Here is an 18,001-nt window from a genome sequence, read left to right as displayed (position 1 = left end):
GGGAGGTTCCTGAGCCCTGTTATGTTTTGACAATGATGGAGGACGAAGAATTGGAATTTGCCGACGATTTGGAGGCGATTTTGCATCTCACGCCAGAAGTCCAACTGGCAATTGAACAGGTAATTTTAACGCTTTAAAAATGTAAACTGAGGCATCCTAATATCGTATTTTGCCAACAAACTACGAATGTGGTATGTACTGACTTTACTCCCATTGTGGCAGAATTATTATCGTTTTATTGCACTGGCCAAATTAAAAGTCTACCGATTGTACTTAATTTGGTATTTGTATTTTGATTCTTACTTTCCTCTCAACTTCAGCAAATATCTCCCCGTATTAATGATTGCAATTCACCATATCAAGCGATAATAACCATTGAAAACAGCGCGGAACCTATTTACTCACAGGAAGACAGACTTGCATGTAAACTATAGGTCTTATACCGATTATTAGTACTAAAAGGAGCCAATAACCGATATTTGGAGCCCCTGTCCAAACTTCCAAAATATTTGCCTAAGAATTTTTTCATAATACAAAATGATCTGCACTGCTTATCCTCAATAGGGTCGCGGGGGGTGCTGGAGCCCATCCCAGCTGTCTTTGGGCAGTGGGCAGGGGAAACCCTGAACACATAAAGACAGACAACTCGCTCTAGGGACAATTTGGACAAGCCAATTAACCCAACATGCATGTTTTTGGAATGTGGGGAGGAAACCTGAGTGCCTGGAGGAAACCCACGCAAGCACAGGGAGAACATGCAAACTCCACACAGGAGGTTTGATCTCATGACCTCAGAACTGTGCCGCACATGCGCTAACCACTGTGCCGCCGTGCTCTAAAACCATCTACAGTAAATTGATTAAAATTTGACTTAAACCAAAATCTAACAGCGCAGGAAATGAAAATGGGCTTAGCAGCAATTCGTATAAAAGTACATAACAACTTGAATAGCTAGCCCACTTAAACGTTTTATAGTAAGTTAATATTTTACACGACTGTAAATGGAGGTCACAAATTGAAAAGTGTGTGCACTCTTGTTTTGAGAACCAGATTGGCAAACTAATGTTATGGTAACAGCTAATCAGTCAGCCTTCCACTTTAGCGTCCTTGTTCTCAATAACAAACAAACACGCATACTTGACGAACGAATGTTACGATAAGAGCTAATAAATCAGTCCCTACCTGAAAGTGCTTCTAAGACAAGTTCACTCATCTATCTGTCTGTCTGTCTGTCTGTTTATCTGATTACACACTGATAATGGGCATTATTTTATAAGGTGTTGTGTGGGCAAAATAGTTACTGAGGTAGACTGTTGGAAATACAATCGTGTACTGAGCACATGGTACAGGACTGTCATATGAAATAGGAGTTCTAAGTTGGTCTTGTTCTAAAACCCCATCTCAAACTGCTTAAATATTGTCTTGTGTTGCCAAGGTCTTTCCAAGTCAAGATCCGCTTGATAAAGCAGATTTCAACGCAGTGGAATACATAAACACTTTGTTTCCAACCGAGCAGGTAAGGTTTTGTTCGCGTTTTTGTTTCTCATAGTAATTTAAACTTCTCAAATTTAAAAACACACACAGATTTAAAATAGATATACTCTGTATGCAAAGCACGAGGCTTAAGGAGTTCCTATTTGTGGATCTAAGTAGATCTTATTTACACTTTACAGTGGAACCTCGCTAGTTCGCGGTTCCACTTTTGCAGGTTCAGAGCTTTGCGGTCTAAAAAAATTACCTTACCTTCTCAATAAAAGCATTTATTGACTTGAGCAAGCGCGAGCTTATGTCAACTGAGGACACGGTGTGGACACTCTTATTGTGAAGGGGAGGGGGAGGCCCTGACACAATGCTTAGTCATGGTGAGTTACCGCTTCGCTCACCCCCCCTCCTTCAACTCCTCCCACCTCACCCCCTTCTTCTGTGGCGCTGTTTAACATAGAGGAATATACTGTGTACCTGTATACGTTTTTTTAAGCATTTTCGAAGGGGCGCCGCTATTTCGCGGATTTTCAGTTTTCGCGGGTGGTCTCGGTCCCCATTAACCGCGATAACCGAGGGATTACTGTACTTTATTTCCATAACATTGTGAAATGGGAAATTCTTCAGTTGTCACCTTTTACTGTTTACAGCTTTAGCTACAATATACCAGTTCAAGTGCAATGTATAGTTTTTCTTTAAATGCTCTTGACTTAACTCTCAGTTATGCAGAAGAAGTATTTTATTTGCAGAAGAAATATTTAAAATGCAGAAAAAGTCATTTAATCTACATTTATTTTTGTACTGTTAAAAGTTTCACATTTTACTGTTTACTTATCTACACTTGACTTCATTTTCATTACTTTGTGCAATGAAAGATTTTTTTAGACGTTATGTTAACTGTTACAATTTAAAGTGCAATATCCCGGTTGTGTTTACTGTAGTTCTTATTTCCAATGTAAATGCTTTATACAAGAGGTAAACACATTTTATATGCATATTTATCTATTCATCAGTCCTTATATTACCGTATTTTCCGCACTATAAGGCGCACCGGGTTATAGGGCGCACCCCGAAAAAATAGTTTTTGGTCCTATTTTTGACATACATAAGACGCACCGGATTATAAGGCGCTACAATGGGAACGTCGACAAAACAGTCAGATGGTTCAGTCCAACTGATTACCCCCTTAACATTCCCAAAGCTTGCAAAGAAGCAAATACGTGTCGTAGACACGTGCGGAAACAGTCTCTGTACGATGTCACTCAAATGCATTGTTCCAAATATCATTCGGAAGGTTAAAGTCTTGGGATTCAAGAAATGCCAACTATTTTCTTTTTCGCTCGCAACTTTACTTTATAAATGACAATAAACACTTGGAATTGAGTTGAATTTAAAAATAGACACTCCATTCCATCCATTATCTGCACCGCTTATCACAGAAACATCGAGTTCAGTCTGAAACAAGATACAGGGATAATATATATAGCCAGAGTAGCTCACCGAAGTTGTTGTGTTCATAATAATGTCCAGCCAATGTCCTCTTATATCCGTGAGGGTAGTAAATCCAGGAGAATAAACTATTTACAAATACAGAATAGAAAAAAATGCTTTCTCTATGCCGTCAGCCACGTGCTATACGCATTCATCTTTTTCGGCCAATTGCAGGCTTTGTTTTGCCGTTTAAGCCAATGCCAGCCTGTAAATGATAAAAAGGATCCGCCCCTTGACCTCCGTATCACTTTAGCCAATAGTGATCGATTCAAATGATGATTGACACATTGGTTAGCCAATGAAACGCTGGTATATAAATCCCAGCATACACCGCGTACTACTTGGCGTTCGGGGGAAAATCTAGTTGGCGGCTGCAAGTTAGTTGCAAGACTGCGAATTGATTTTGTTCCATAAATAAGGCGCACTGTATTATAAGGCGCATGGTCAGCTTTTGAAAAAAAATAAAGGCTTTTAGGTGCGCCTTATAGTGCCGAAAATACGGTGTATATTTTTTTTGCCAACAGGAGGGCAACCGTAATCCTGGGTAGAAATGCAATGATAGTAAAAGTGATTCTGGTTCTGAAATAGCAAGCGAAGCAAGCTAACTAACTTCATTTAATTTATGGTTTTGCATGCTTTCCATTGCCCTAAAATACCTTGATGCGTATTGTTTGTAAACATTATGAAAATAATTGTTTAAACAGGATAGAATTGGGAAGGTGGCAGCTTCTCCCAGTTGTTTTAGCGTGCACGGCACTTCGGGTTGCATTTTTTTGTCGGGAATTTGCGATACTAATTATATTGATTTGATTTGGAGGAAAAATATATCCAGTGTTCATTTTACCTCTGAAAAGTGATGGGTGCCGGGGACTCGCATGCTCAAAAATCTATGTGTCCCAACAGAGATCTATGTGTCCCCAAAATTTAGTGTGCTCCATGCCCTTACAAACTGTCGTATTTTCCCTTACAAAATACCAAAAAAAACTTTTTTTTTTTTTCAAACATGTTTATTTATGTAGTTTAACATGTTATATTGTACATGTGTTTCCTTATATCATATATATTGTTCATGAACATTTTGTTGTGAGACACTGAGTTGCTCGACATGAATGAGCTTTATTATAAAAAAAAGTTCAAAAATGAAGTGGCTTGGACCTTCACTGTAGAAGGAAAAAAATACATGCAAATATAATGAAGTAGAATAATACATTTTCTCATTCAAATTCTCATCTCATCTCATTAGCCGTACCGCTTATCCTCATTAGGGTCGCGGGGGGGCTGGAGCCCATCCCAGCCATCTCCAGGCAGTGGGCAGGGGACACCCTGAACTGGTTGCCAGCCAATCGCAGGGCACACAGGGACAGACAACTCATTCGCTCATTCACACCTTGGGACAATTTGGACCGGCCAATTCACGTGGGAGGAAACCAGAGTGCCCGGAGGAAACCCACGCAAGCACGGGGAGAACATACAAACTCTGCACAGGAGGTCTGGAGCTGGATTTGAACCCACGACAGGTTCCCATGACATGAACTGTGCCGCACAAGCGCTAACCACTGCGCTGCCGTGCTGCCCTCTCATTCAAATTATGAATTCATTTTCTGCATTAAATTATTGTTGGTACTATACTGATTAAAAGGGATAGCCACAAACCTGTCTTTTTTCATTTTCTCCTTTTATACTTCCTTTTTTTTCTTGACTTCTTTATACAACATCATCATTCGTAATATAATGCATCAAAGCAAGTGAGCCGTTTAGAGCCGGCTCTCTTTAGTGAGTTGAGCCGAAAAAGCCGGTTCTCTAAAAAGAAACGGACTTTCACTACACAATCGAACTGGAGATCGGCGTGCAGACGAAAACGCGAACCGCGAGACCAAAACAACAATGGCGGATCTGCCTCACGAAAAGTTTGGAGTGCGGTAAATCTTTGTTAAAAAATGCTAATGACAATTTCGTGTCAAAAAAGTTGCGTCCCGGGGACGCACGTTGATTTGACACGATGCGTCCCCAGCAAAAATAATGCGTCTAGGACGCAGGGACGCGGGCAAACCAGAACACTGTATATCACGGGTGTGAAATATTGTGAGGTGTTTTTATGTATATATTTGACATTTCCATGAGGGGCTCCATAAGCCCATTTAATACAACTAGAAATAACATGAATCAAAGACCAACTGTTTTGAATAAATTGAATTATAAACTGATTCTTTATTAATGCTAAAAGTGCTGCTTCAAGTGGATGTATACAAATACCGTAAATTGCGGACTATAGAGCGCACCTGATTATAAGCCGCACCCACCACATTTCGGGAGGAAAACCGATTTTGTACATACACAAGCCGCACCTGTATATTAGCCGCATGCGCCCACATTGAAACAACGCAATACAAACGCGAAATTAACCCATACCGGATACAGTCCAATAAACACAGCCGGCAAAATGAACGGAAAACTATACCGGTACTTAAGATTTAATGCAGACCTACAGAGTCCGGGTGCCCGTTGAAAATAATCCAAGGAAAAAAATGTATATTTCCAAAGGTAAGGGTGGGAAAAATATATATCCAATATTGTCGGCCGCGTCCACAAACACGTCTCACCTTTACTCCATGCTACTAGCAACACAGTAAACAGCCGTCATCGGAGTCGTCTTCCTTCAGTATGGGAAAGAGACTGTCATATAGATGTCGTCCCACGCTCCCTTATTCAAAAACACGCTAGCATCACGCTCGCAAAGGAAAGTTTACGTGCGGTAGCTCTGTTTCCTTCTATATCGGACTGCTAGATTGCGTTCAGCTTGAAAGTTGCGTCATGTGCCTTTCTTTTAGCTATTGCATGATGAGGATATGTCTACGCTAAATTAATTTGTGCACAAACTAAGAAGTTGCAGTCTAGATCTTACCTTTTGTACTCGAGCGCCGCTGGCGGGCGATAGAAAAATGTCATAAATTGGCCGCATCACTGAATAAGCCGCAGGGTTGAAAGTTTGGGAAAAAAGTAGCGGCTTATAGTCCGGAATTTAAGGTACTTGTCTTTTTAAACAAATTGAATCACGGCATTCTAATAAATAGTGTGTCTTTTGTATGAGTTGTTCTGTTCTTGTAAATAATATCGATTTACTTCCCCCTCCAATGACCTTTTCGTATTTCTGCCTAGTCCCTTGCTAATATTGATGATGTGGTAAACAAGATACGCCTGAAAATAAGGTCAGTGGGATTATGTATGTTTTTTAATTGCGAACTTAATGAAAGATGCTTATACGGACATAAATCTACAGTGTTTATTCTTATTTTCTGTAGGCGCCTTGATGACAATATCAGGACCGTGGTGAGGGGTCAGACCAATGTCGGACAAGATGGTAGGCAGGTAAGTTGACTTGTTCAGTTTAGCAAAATTTGCAGTTTGTTTTCAGGCAAAATGAGCATTTTTACATATCTTCATAATCCGTTCCAGAACCCTGTTCGAAAACCGATTTGTTCGATCACCGAAATCATTTTTCCCATTAAAAATAATGTAAATTGTTTTAATCCGTTCCAACACCCTGAATGTTTACCATGAATGTTTAACGTAAACATGAAGCTAACCCAGGCTAATCGTACGTTCGCGTTATCGTAATCTTCCGTACGAAAGATTACGCTAACATGAACGTGTAAAAATAAAAAAATCGGGTCTTTTACAAGTCATTTAGCACCCGGGTCTCTACAACAAGTGGTGAGCGGTTCATTGGAAAGGGGGCTCCGTTCCAACACCCTGAATGTTTACCTTGAATGTTTAACGTAAACATAAAGCTAACCCAGGCTAATCATACGTTCGCCTTATCGTAATCTTCCGTACGAAAGATTACGCTAACATGAACGTGTAAAAATGAAAAAAAACCATTAAAAAAAAAAAGAATTATGAATAGGATTTCTTACCTTTGTGGTGGTCAGCAGAAGGCGCAGGTGGACGGTGGGGAGAGGAATGGAGGAGGAAGGAAAATTATTGTTTGGAAGGACACTCACACACCTCCTTCATATTTTGCTATTATTTCTTTCTTAAATGCAATAGTTGTACGCACTACTTTTCTTTTTTCACCTGTAGCAACTTTGCTGCTTGCACTGACTTTCTTCGGAGGCATAATTAGGGGCAAAAACACTTCCTACACCTATATTAAAAGCGAAAGTAAAAGGAATCACGTCCGCACGCAATAACAGTCGCTCAGGGAAAGAGCCATCTCCACCCGTACGCCGCTCAGCATCGCACCCTAGCGTACGCACTCACTCATTACCGGCGTTCAAACTCCGATTTTTTGACCGAACAGCAAAGCAAGAATTTCTCGAAATTTTTGGTCGGACTCCGATTTGTTCGAACTGAGAGGCGTTCGAAAACCGAGGTTCCACTGTACTTAATTGTGAGTTTGCATATTAAAAATATGAATGAAAATATGACTATGCTCTTAACACACACCCATGCTTGACGAACTAATGTCATGATAAGAGCTAATAAATCATCGGCTTATTTCTTGAAATGTGCATGAAGTTCAACAATTACCCCCAAATTGAATCAAAGCGCGCAATTTCTACATTAGTATACAACGCCTGCAATTTAAGGGGAGGGCTCTGTTCATAATATTAACTCTTCCCTTGAGGCATGACTCCAAAATTGATCAATATTAATGATAAGAATAATATTAATAACGATGAGAATGATAATAATCCTGATGATTATATTTTTAATGATGAGTTAGAATTTCACAAAATGTATGATTTCATATAAAAAGTACGCTGCTGGAAACATTCTAAAGGGATTTTTTTGCATCGTTACAGATCTTCAAAAGTTGTACATTGTATAAACAGTGTCTGAAATAACGTCTGCCCGTATGCATCTTTTACGTCGGGCGTGCGACTTACAAAACATCTTTGCCCGGGTGGCCGACAACTTTTTCAAGAAAATAAAAAAAAAATCTTTTTTTTTTTTTTCAAATCAAACGTTTGATTTATTCTGATTTCAAAACCTTCGTTCGGTTTGGGAATTTCGGTTCGTTTAGCAATTTGCATACTTGGCAGCCGATCAGAAGCCTGCATAGAATAAACTCCTGCTTCCGGACTTTCCCGAGCGTTATAAGGTCGTGCATTTGCATATCATTTTCCAAAGTAGACACACAAATGGATAAGTGGTTAGGAATCCAGCCAAAACCTCAGCCTCAGAAGAAAGATTCAAAAGAAGCTAACAACATTTATGACGCTACAAAACGTAAATGTACATTAAAAGCATCACGAACAGAGGAGTTCACGTGGCTTGTAGCAGACGACACAACGCAAACATTACATGAATGAAGATGAGTGAATTCAGGTACATGCTGATGGAAAACAGCGATGTCATATCCATGCAATGAATGTTATAAGTAGATTTATCTCATCTCAGCAGCTGCACCGCTTATCCTCAGTAGGGTCGCGGGGGTGCTGGAGCCCATCCCAGCAATCATCGGGCAGTGGGCAGGGGACACCCTGGACTGGTTGCCAGCCACTCGCAGGGCACACGGGGACAGACAACTCACTCGCTCATTCACACCTAGGGACAATTTGGACCGGCCAATTCACCTGAAATGCATGTTTTTTGAATGTGGGAGGAAACCGGAGTGCCCAGAGGAAACCCACGCTAGCACTGGGAGAACATACAAACTCCGCACAGTAAGGCCGGGAGCTGGATTTGAACCCACTCAGGAGGTTCCCACCACCTCAGAACTGTGCCGCACACGCGCTAACCACTGCGCCGCCGTGCTGCCCTAAGTAGATTTATAATAAACTTAATTTTAAAGTGTTGTGAAAAATGGGGCAGGCAACTTTATGGCTTGTGTCCGCTAACTTTTTCTCACAGGTATAAAACAACCTTTACGAATAGGCAGATATAATTTTTAGTTCATCGGTCAAAAATAACCTCATTTGGGTCAAGAGTATTTTCATTATTTTTAATGGGAAAAATGATTTCAGTGATCGAACAAATCGGTTTTCAAACAGGGTTCTGGAACGGATTATGGTCGAAAACCCAGGTTCCACTCTACTCAGAACATTTTTTAACAAACCTGCTTTCTGTTTGAATAAACCAATTTGTTGTTGTTTTTTTATGAAAATATTACCAATAATTGGACAATTTGTCTAAATAATCCATTGAAATGCTAGTTCCTGTGCATGTGCACGTTGTGGCATGTGGTATTAAAATAAATCTGCATGCACCTTGCATTGTTTGGATAAGGGCGATCCTTCCCTCTTGTCCTCGTCCATGGTTTTCACTTGCGTGCACGCTTTTCTATGTCAGGCTCGGATGAAAGGCTCGGCAACTAAAGCGTTGAGGGGCCCTTTCGTCAAAAAAAAGACTCGGCGTGAATATTTAATGCGAAGTTTTAATATTTCATATTGTCAGAAAAAGCAGTACAGAGGCTGTTTTAGTTTCCACACGTATCATCGCCCCGCGCCGTCTTTGACAGATCCGTTTATTTCTTCACTTTGACAGCGAATCAGTTCCTTTAAGCCTTTCTAACAATGCGCTTTCTGCACTTGTCTTCTAAAGGAACATCTGGGACACAAACGGCATAATGCATTACTTTTTCAGTTTACGATCGTATCAACTGCTGCTCTGCTCAGATCAATTGTGCAGTCTGATTCGAGGGGAGTGTTTTTCTAAAGAGTAGAACTGAATGTTTGCATAAAATCATATGCTTGTTAGGGAAACGCTTCAACTGTCAGAATGATTCAACTAGGATGACTTGATGTTATTGTATTTCCCTCAATTTAATATAAATCTGAAACCTATACTATTTCAAGTCAATATCTAGGAAAGTTGATGACTCTCCAACTTGCTGTCTGGTAATCCTGGAAGGGGGATGACCTTATGTGCAGTCCTTTCTCAAGGTTTCTTCATTTTCCTCATGTTGAGTTTTTTCAGTTTTTCCTTGCCCTCATGTTGGTTCCAGATCAGGGGATGATGTAATAATAGTCTGTGTAATAACCTGTGCAGCCCTTTGAGACTCTTTGTGATTAAGGGCTATACAAATAAAAATGACTTGACTTGATTTACCGTAAAATCCGGACTATAAGCCGCTACTTTTTTCCCAAACTTTCAACCCTGCGGCTTATTCAGTGATGCGGCCAATTTATGTCATTTTTCTAACGACCACCAGCAGCACTCGAGTACAATAGGTAAGATTTAGACTGCAATTTCTTATCTTGTGCACAAGTTAAAATAGCGTAGACATATCCTCATCATGCAAATTGCAAAAAGAAAGGCACATGACGCAACTTTCAAGTCAAAAGCAATCGATCAGTCCGATATAGAAGGAAACAGCTACCGCACATTAACTTTACTTTGCGAGCGTGACTTTAGCGTGCTTTTGTTAAAAGGGAGAGCATGCGTCTATATACAAAGTCTCTTTCCCATACTGAAGTAAGACGGACTTTGCTTACGTCAGTTATAAGGTGGAAGATGAGGACGATTTACCTTGCTTACTACAAGCACGGTATATTTTTTTTAAAAGAGCTGTTTACTGTGTTGCGAGCGTGTTGCTAGCAGCGTTTTTCTACCCTTCACAGGCACGGTTTGGGATGAAAGTTATAATATTATTATTAACGCTTTGAAAACTCTCTCGAAGTACCGTCTTTCTTTGTAAATATGTGTAACCATGCATAATATGTATTTGCAACTGTATATTTTTGTAATGTATTTATTTTAGAAACTTATTCTGATATGTTTTGTACGAGCAAATGAGAAAGAAGGGGCGGGGCAAACGCGGGCTGACGGGAAGTGGAGTAAAGGTGAGACGTGTTTGTGGACGCGGCCGACAATAGTCGATATATATTTTTCCCACCCTTACCTTTGGAAATATACACTTTTTTTCCTTGGATTACTTTCAACAGGCACCCAGACTCTGCAGGTCAGCATTAAATCTTAAGTACCGGTATCGTTTTCCATTTATTTTGCCGGCTGTGTTTTTTGGACTTTATCAGGTATGGGTTAAATTCTTGTTTGACTTGTCTTTTTCCAATGTGGGCGCATGCGGCTAATATACAGGTGCGGCTTGTGTATGGACAAAATCGGTTTTCCCCCCGAAATGTGGTGGGTGCGGCTTATAACCAGGTGCGCTCTATAGTCCGAAATTTACGGTAATTATCCTAGGGCCCCGCCGGAGGGCCATCAGATGATGATGAACAAAGTTGTATCTGCATTATGTCACCGGTCACAGATATATGTCATGTCACATATTATTGGAAAGTTTAAAGTTCTTGGTATTCTAGATATACCATTTCTCATTACAGAAACATCCCTATCAGTCTGAAACAGGATACCCGAAAACTATAAAGCTGGCGTAGCTCACTAAATGCGTCCCTTGCCAGTCATTAAATGAGATACTGTCACGTACCAGAAGAGGAAGCAGAACCCAATCGTGTAACGCTACTCACAGTTTATTGGGGTGAAGAGAAATGAGCGCACACTCGATCCGGGGATCCTTGGTCGCGGAAGTAGATTGATCAGAACGAAGAAGTGGTCAAAATCAAACAGATCGGGGCGAGAACAAAACAGGAGCAAAACACAGGGAAAAACGGAGAATCACAGGGCTTGGCAAAACAAGAGCAAAAACACAGGAAAAACTGAGATTTTCAGGGCTTGACGTATCACAACAGAGTTTAGCAGGAGTGTCGCAGATGCTCCGACACCAGGCGACTCACAAGACAGCGTTTAAGTAGCCAGGGAGCAATCTGTCAACGCATTTCAGCTGGTGTCCATGGGCGGGGCCAATTGGGCGCTGTGGCAACCGTGACAGAACCTGGCGCCACGCAGCAGGGACCAATTGGGCACTATGGCAACCGTGACAGATAAATGTCCACAAACGTGGCTTCGTACATTCAGAACTGTCCAGTGAATCAGACTATGTAAAATATTTACTCCAAAACACATGATAATGCCAACAGATTAAAAAAAAAAGTCCGCCTAAAAGCATTCCTGCATCGTTTTGACGATGCTTGTAATCGGATCCATAATTCATCTTTAAAAATATACAGAATTCCCAAATGATTTCCAATATGACTGTTAGCCTCTGACCTTTTGATTGATAATACTCTCAGCCAATTGCAGGCTTTTCTTCATGTTCCACTTAGCCTATAAGGGCCTCTATTGATAAAACGGACATTGCTTCCTTTAGTTTCGAATAACTTTAGCCACTGGAAACCGAATTAAATTATTATTAATATTAATATGCACTGCATTGAAATGAGACCCCAAAATAAATGTGCATAAAGCCACTCGTGATTCCTTTTTACGCACCATTATTACGCGCAAGTCAAGTCAAATCATGTTTATTTGTGACGCCCTTATTCACAAAGAGTCTCAAAGGGCTGCACAGATCAAATACTATTGCAAACTACAGACTATTATGACACCATCACCTCATCTAAAACCTACATGAGGGCAAATACTACATATAATATCAACATACAATATTGGTTATTCATATGCTATGGAACAGAATTGAGTTTTAAGCTTAGATTTAAACATCTCCACTGAGGTTACAGATCGAATCTCAGGGAGAAGAGCAATCCACAGCACTGGGGCCCGAATGGAGAACGCTCTCCAAGTGTGTACAATTATTGATTGACTTCTGGAAAGAGAAGTCAAACATTTTCAACTCATTCAAAATGTCTAAAAAATTGGCCAATGTGAAATACATTGTTGCAAAGATCCAAATGGCCACTTTTGGAAACACCTTAACCTACCATTAGATGTGTAAAATACCATGTTTAGTTTTCCAGATTGGGGCCAATTTTAAAAAGGTACCAGGTAAGGCTTCAAGCTATTTTCTCACTTGTTTTCAAGCTAGGATGCCCATGCTACACTCATCTGCAGGCAAATCATTTAAAAAAGATTCCAAAACCTCCCATTTATGTGTGTTCCAACCCTGATTGCTCTGTGTTAGTAACAGTTGCATTGATTATTCAGGTTTGAAACAAAACCTCAGGGTTTTGTCTTTTAATTGAGACCCGGGCGGCAGTAGCTCAGGAGGTAGAGCGATCGTTTTAGGATTAAGGGATCCCAGTTCGAATCCCGGCTTGTCCGTGTTACATGCCGAAGTGTCCTTGGGTAAGACACTGAACCCCCAATACCCCCAATAAGCAGGTTAGCGCCTTACATGATCACGGCCGCTATTGGGAAATGTGAAGCACAATGTAAAGCGCTTTGGGAAGTCATTGACTTGAAAAGCGCTATATAAATGCAGATCATTTCAGATCAGATCATTTCATTTCACCTTAAGCGTCCATATTCTCCAAATGGTTCAAGGACAACATTCAATTTACTTCGCGTACGTCTTAGATAGACGAATTTTACAGGAATGTTAAGAGCTTAATAAACATTTTAAAGAAGTCAAGTCATGTGAAGTCATGTTTATTTGTGAGGCCCTTAATCTCAAAGAGTCTCAAAGGGCTGCACAGATCAAAGACTATTGCAAACTACAGACTATTATGACACCATCCCCCGATATTGTCATCATAAAATAGAAGTTATTCGTATGCTATAGAATAGAAGTGTGTTTTAAACCTAGATTTAAACATTTCCACTGAGGTTGCAGATCAAATCTCTGGGGGAAGAGCATTCCACAGCACCGGTGCCCGGATGGAGAACGCTCTCCAACCTGCGGATTTCTTCTTGGCTCTTGGGATCACTAGTAGGCCAGCATTTTCAAAACGAAGGCTCCAGACCGGAACATAGGGAGAAATTAAATCTGAAAGATATGAGGGAGCAAGTCCATGCCTGATTTTGTATAATATTACAGAACCTTCAAATCACATCTTAAGCTAACAGGGAGCCAATGCAGGTTAGCTAAAATCGGGGTCATGTGATCAAACTTTCTTGTCTTAGTTCAAAGCCTCGCTGCAGCATTTTGTACTAGCTGAAGGCTCTTGATTTTGGACTTCGGGAGACCAGAGAGGATTGCATTACAGTGTTCAAGTTAAACATTATAAAAACTCTTTGTTGGCTGTATTATCCAAATAAAAACAGATATTAGGTTATAAAACTTCTTCTTGGTAGCTGCAGCCCTGCTAACGGCATGCTCCCCCGGCTGTGTCCCTGACACTGCAACAACCACTCCGTAGGCGTGGTTTATTATTCGTCAGCAAAAAAACAGGAAAAGGAACACACATGAGCACATCCATCACAATAAAAGAATATAAGATTGATAAAAGATGTAATTAGACTGATGATTGAAACGTTACTTTATGTGTGTGTGTGAGACAGATTATTTTTATATTTAGGAATATAAAAACAAGTTATTTTCATTGCATTGAATTCTGAATATGCACATATCCAAAACGGCCAACTTTACATTTAGTCATCGAGACGGGAGGTAACAAACGCATGAATTATAATTTACGCATAGGACTGGGACAGCGTAGGGCAAATTTTAGCAATGTTGCGAAGATGGAAAAAAGCTGTTCTAGTAATAATCTTAACGTGTGTTTGAAATATGACACCTAAATTTTGGACTGAGTCACTCTGGGTGATATTACATTTGTCAATGTTCAGAGACGTTTTTGAGAACAAGTCACGGCATTTAGATAGACCAATCACTAGCATTTCGGTCTTGTCAGAGTTAAGGCGCCAGAAGTTGAGTGACATCCATTCAATTATCTCAGTGAGGCAGGCCTCCAAATTTCCACAGTTTAGTGTGGCAGATTCCTCCATCGGAAGATAGAGTTGAGTGTAGCAATGAAAACTGATATTATACTTGGGACTAATACACCAATTTAATGTGACAGGAGGTGCTTTCCATTACATATTCAAGCTAGCATTGTTTTGTTTAGGTGGAAAGGCAGACAGCATTTCAGGCATGAATGCACCTGATGGGCAGTGGTCTCCATCTGCTTTCCTTTTGGCAAAATACAGGAAATAGGCCCTCCACAGTAAGAGATCAATTAGAATAGAACAGAATAGAATAGAATATACCTTTGGGTTGAACATATTGTGACAACAAAATTGGACGTGGCACTCCAGTTTCACATTTAACAGTGAGGATAAAAGAAAACAAAGACGATAAAGGAACAAAGAAGATAAAGGTTATAATTTACACCAGGGGTGTCAAACTCATTTTAACTCTGGGGCCACACGATAGAACAAACATTCTGTCGGGGGCCGGACTAGTAGATTAAAGAGAAAGAAAAAGATAAATAAATAAGAGAAAGAGTGAGGGAAAAGGAGAGAGGGCATGACAAAGAAAGAGAGAGGGAGAAACAAAAGAGATAAAAAGAGAGGTCGTGAGAGAAATCCAAAGAGAAATAGAAAGACAGAAGAAGAGAAAAGAAAGAGAGAAAGGGAAAAGAGAGAAAAGGATAAAAGGAAGTTAGAGAAAAAGAAGTTAAAAAGACAGAGAGAGAGAAAGAGACAAAGAGCAACAAAGGAAGAGAAAAAGAGAGAAACAGAGTGAAAGAGACAGAGACAGAGTGGGAGAAAAGGGGTGGAAAAGAGGGAGAGAGAACGAGAGCGAGAGAGAGAGATAGAAATACAAGTACAGTGTCTTTGTTCTTTGGCAACATCAAGTTGACATATTTCAACCTGCAGCTTGTTTTTCTCTTGCGCTTCTCTGAGTGTTGTCTCGCGGGCCCGATTCAATCCCGTAGCGGGCCTGATCCGGCCCGCAGGCCGCCTGTTTTACGCCTGTGATTTACACAATAGTTACACAAGAAATGTGGGCATGTAGGATGTGACATACAGTTTGGGGATTGGATTAGTGCAATATGCGTGCAAAAATAGTCAACTTAGATTAGCCTGAAGGCTTATTTAGCTTCTGCTATGGATCCGAAGGTTACGTGAGCTTTACCCAAAGGTTGGCATCGCGAGGGAAAGACACGCTTGATAAATGTTTGATGCAGACAAAGTGCTTCTGTTGTTGTCTATCAGGACTCACGGCAGTGTCTTAGGGGCTAGCTCTACGCTCAGTTCAAAGGTTGCCTGTGGTTTCAATCCCTACCACCAATTGCACTACAGAATAGTCATGACAAGTCATTTTTATTTTTATAGCCCTTAATCACAAAGAGTCTTAAAGGGCTTCACAGGTTACCACAGCCCCAGAAGAAAGATTCAAAAGAAGCTAACAAAATTGATGAAGCTCCAAAATGTAAACGTACCGTATTTTCCGCACTATAAGGCGCACCTAAAAGCCTTATTTATGGATCAATATTAAGTCGCAAAGTCTTCCAACTAACTTGCAGCCGCCGACTAGATTTTCCCCCGAACGCCAAGTAGTCCGCGGTGTATGCTGGGATTTATTTACTGGCGTTTCATTGGCTAACCAATGTGTCAATCATCATTTGAATCGATCACTATTGGCTAAAGTTATTCGGAAGTCAAGGGGCGGATCCTTTTTTATCATTTACAGGCTGGCATAGGCTTAAGCTGCAAAACAAAGCCTGCAATTGGCCGAAAAAGATGTGTCAATCATCAGTTGAATCGATCACTATTGGCTAAAGTTATTCGGAGGTCAAGGGGCGGATCCTTTTTTATCATTTACAAGCTGGCATAGGCTGAAGCGGCAAAACAAAGCCTGCAATTGGCTGAAAAAGATGAATGCATATAGCACGTGGTTGACAGCATACAGAAAGCATTTTTTACTATTCTGTATTTGTAAATATTTTATTCTCCTGGATTTACTAAACTCACGGATATAAGAGGACCATGGCTGCACATTATTATTGAACACAACGACTTTGGTGAGCTACTCTGGCTATCTATTTTCCCTGTATCTTGTTTCAGACTGAACTCGATGTTTCTGTGATAAGCGGTGCAGATAATGGATGGACTGGAGTGTCTATTTTTAAATCAAACTCAGTTCCAAGTGTTTAGTGTCATATGCACAGTAAAGTTGCGAGCGAAAAAGAAAATAGAAACTAAGGAATGGTTGGCATTTCTTGAATCCCAAGACTTTAACTTTCCGAATGATATTTGGAACGATGCATTTGAGTGACATCTTCCGGACACCGCATCCGCACGTGTTCTCGACACGTATTTGCTTCTTTGCAAGGTTTGGGAATGTTAATGTTAATACTTTGCAAGGAGTTTTTATTTTATTTTTTTGCGATTAGTCGTCTTATTGTGTTTCAAGTTATGAAAAATGGGGCAGGCAACTTTATGGCTGGGCAGGCAACTTTTCAGAGTTGTCTGCCCTGGTGTCCGCTAACTTTTTCTAATGAGTTTCAGGCACTGCTTTAAGTAAAATAACATCGGGATTGCTATTTCTTTAAATATTGGTGTGACATCCAGTGGACATATTTAAAACTGCTGGTCATTGTTTGACGTGGTGCGACTCATTTTCCTCTTGTGCTTCTCTCAGCATTGTATTGCTGGCCATATTGAATACGTTGATGATCCTATGTTTGAAACCACTTCAGTAAATTAAGATTTAAAGAGGATCTGGTCCGTATCGGATGGTTTGAAATAAAACGAAAAAAAAAACTTTCTAATTTGCTGTGCTTATTAATTTTGGGAAACCTATCGATTGCCTTACCACTTCTTTTTTTTTATGCACAGTCAGGATTTTTTCCAAAACCTGGATCGCATATCTTGTACTTTTTCATTTGTGATTTATGCAGGCTTTGGAAGAGGCCCAAGTCGCAATTCAGCAGCTTTTTGGGAAAATCAAAGACATCAAGGACAAGGCAGAGAAATCTGAACAAATGGTATGTTTTCACACACCTTCGAGCAACATTCTGCACATTCCGTCAATTATAATAAATAATAATGAGTGTTCATTTGACCTCTGAAAAGTGATGGGTCCCAGGGATTCGCATGCTCAAAAATCTATGGGTCCCAACAGAGATCTATGGGTCCCCAAAATTTAGTGTTATCGCGGTTGACATTGTAAATCGGCGACCAATATATAATATGAATCTATATATTCATTCGGTTTTAATCATCACAGTTAATTGGTAATACAAAGCAGTTATCACTTCAGATTTTTCAGTTCACAATATTGTACAGTATACAAAATAATATTGCTGAAATATTTATA

General features: G+C 40.2%; 1 protein-coding gene across 1 annotated transcript in view; it reads left to right on the top strand.

Annotated features, from left to right (window-relative positions):
- vps53 (VPS53 subunit of GARP complex) overlaps positions 1–18,001 on the top strand; it is a 47,321-nt gene continuing 29,320 nt past the window's right edge. Inside the window, exons 1-5 of the mRNA XM_088345395.1 lie at positions 1–119; positions 1,436–1,516; positions 6,130–6,179; positions 6,273–6,339; positions 17,583–17,669. Of these exons, the coding sequence (XP_088201521.1) occupies positions 33–119; positions 1,436–1,516; positions 6,130–6,179; positions 6,273–6,339; positions 17,583–17,669 (372 nt within the window). The 5' untranslated portion in view covers positions 1–32. The remainder of the gene's footprint in view (positions 120–1,435; positions 1,517–6,129; positions 6,180–6,272; positions 6,340–17,582; positions 17,670–18,001) is intronic.

The sequence above is a fragment of the Urocampus carinirostris genome, chromosome 10 (genome assembly GCF_059441175.1).
Source record: "Urocampus carinirostris isolate Australia breed hairy pipefish chromosome 10, RoL_Ucar_1.0, whole genome shotgun sequence".
Lineage (NCBI taxonomy): Eukaryota > Metazoa > Chordata > Actinopteri > Syngnathiformes > Syngnathidae > Urocampus > Urocampus carinirostris.
Note: the sequence above shows the minus strand (reverse complement) of the source record. Positions and strands in the feature narration are given on the sequence as shown.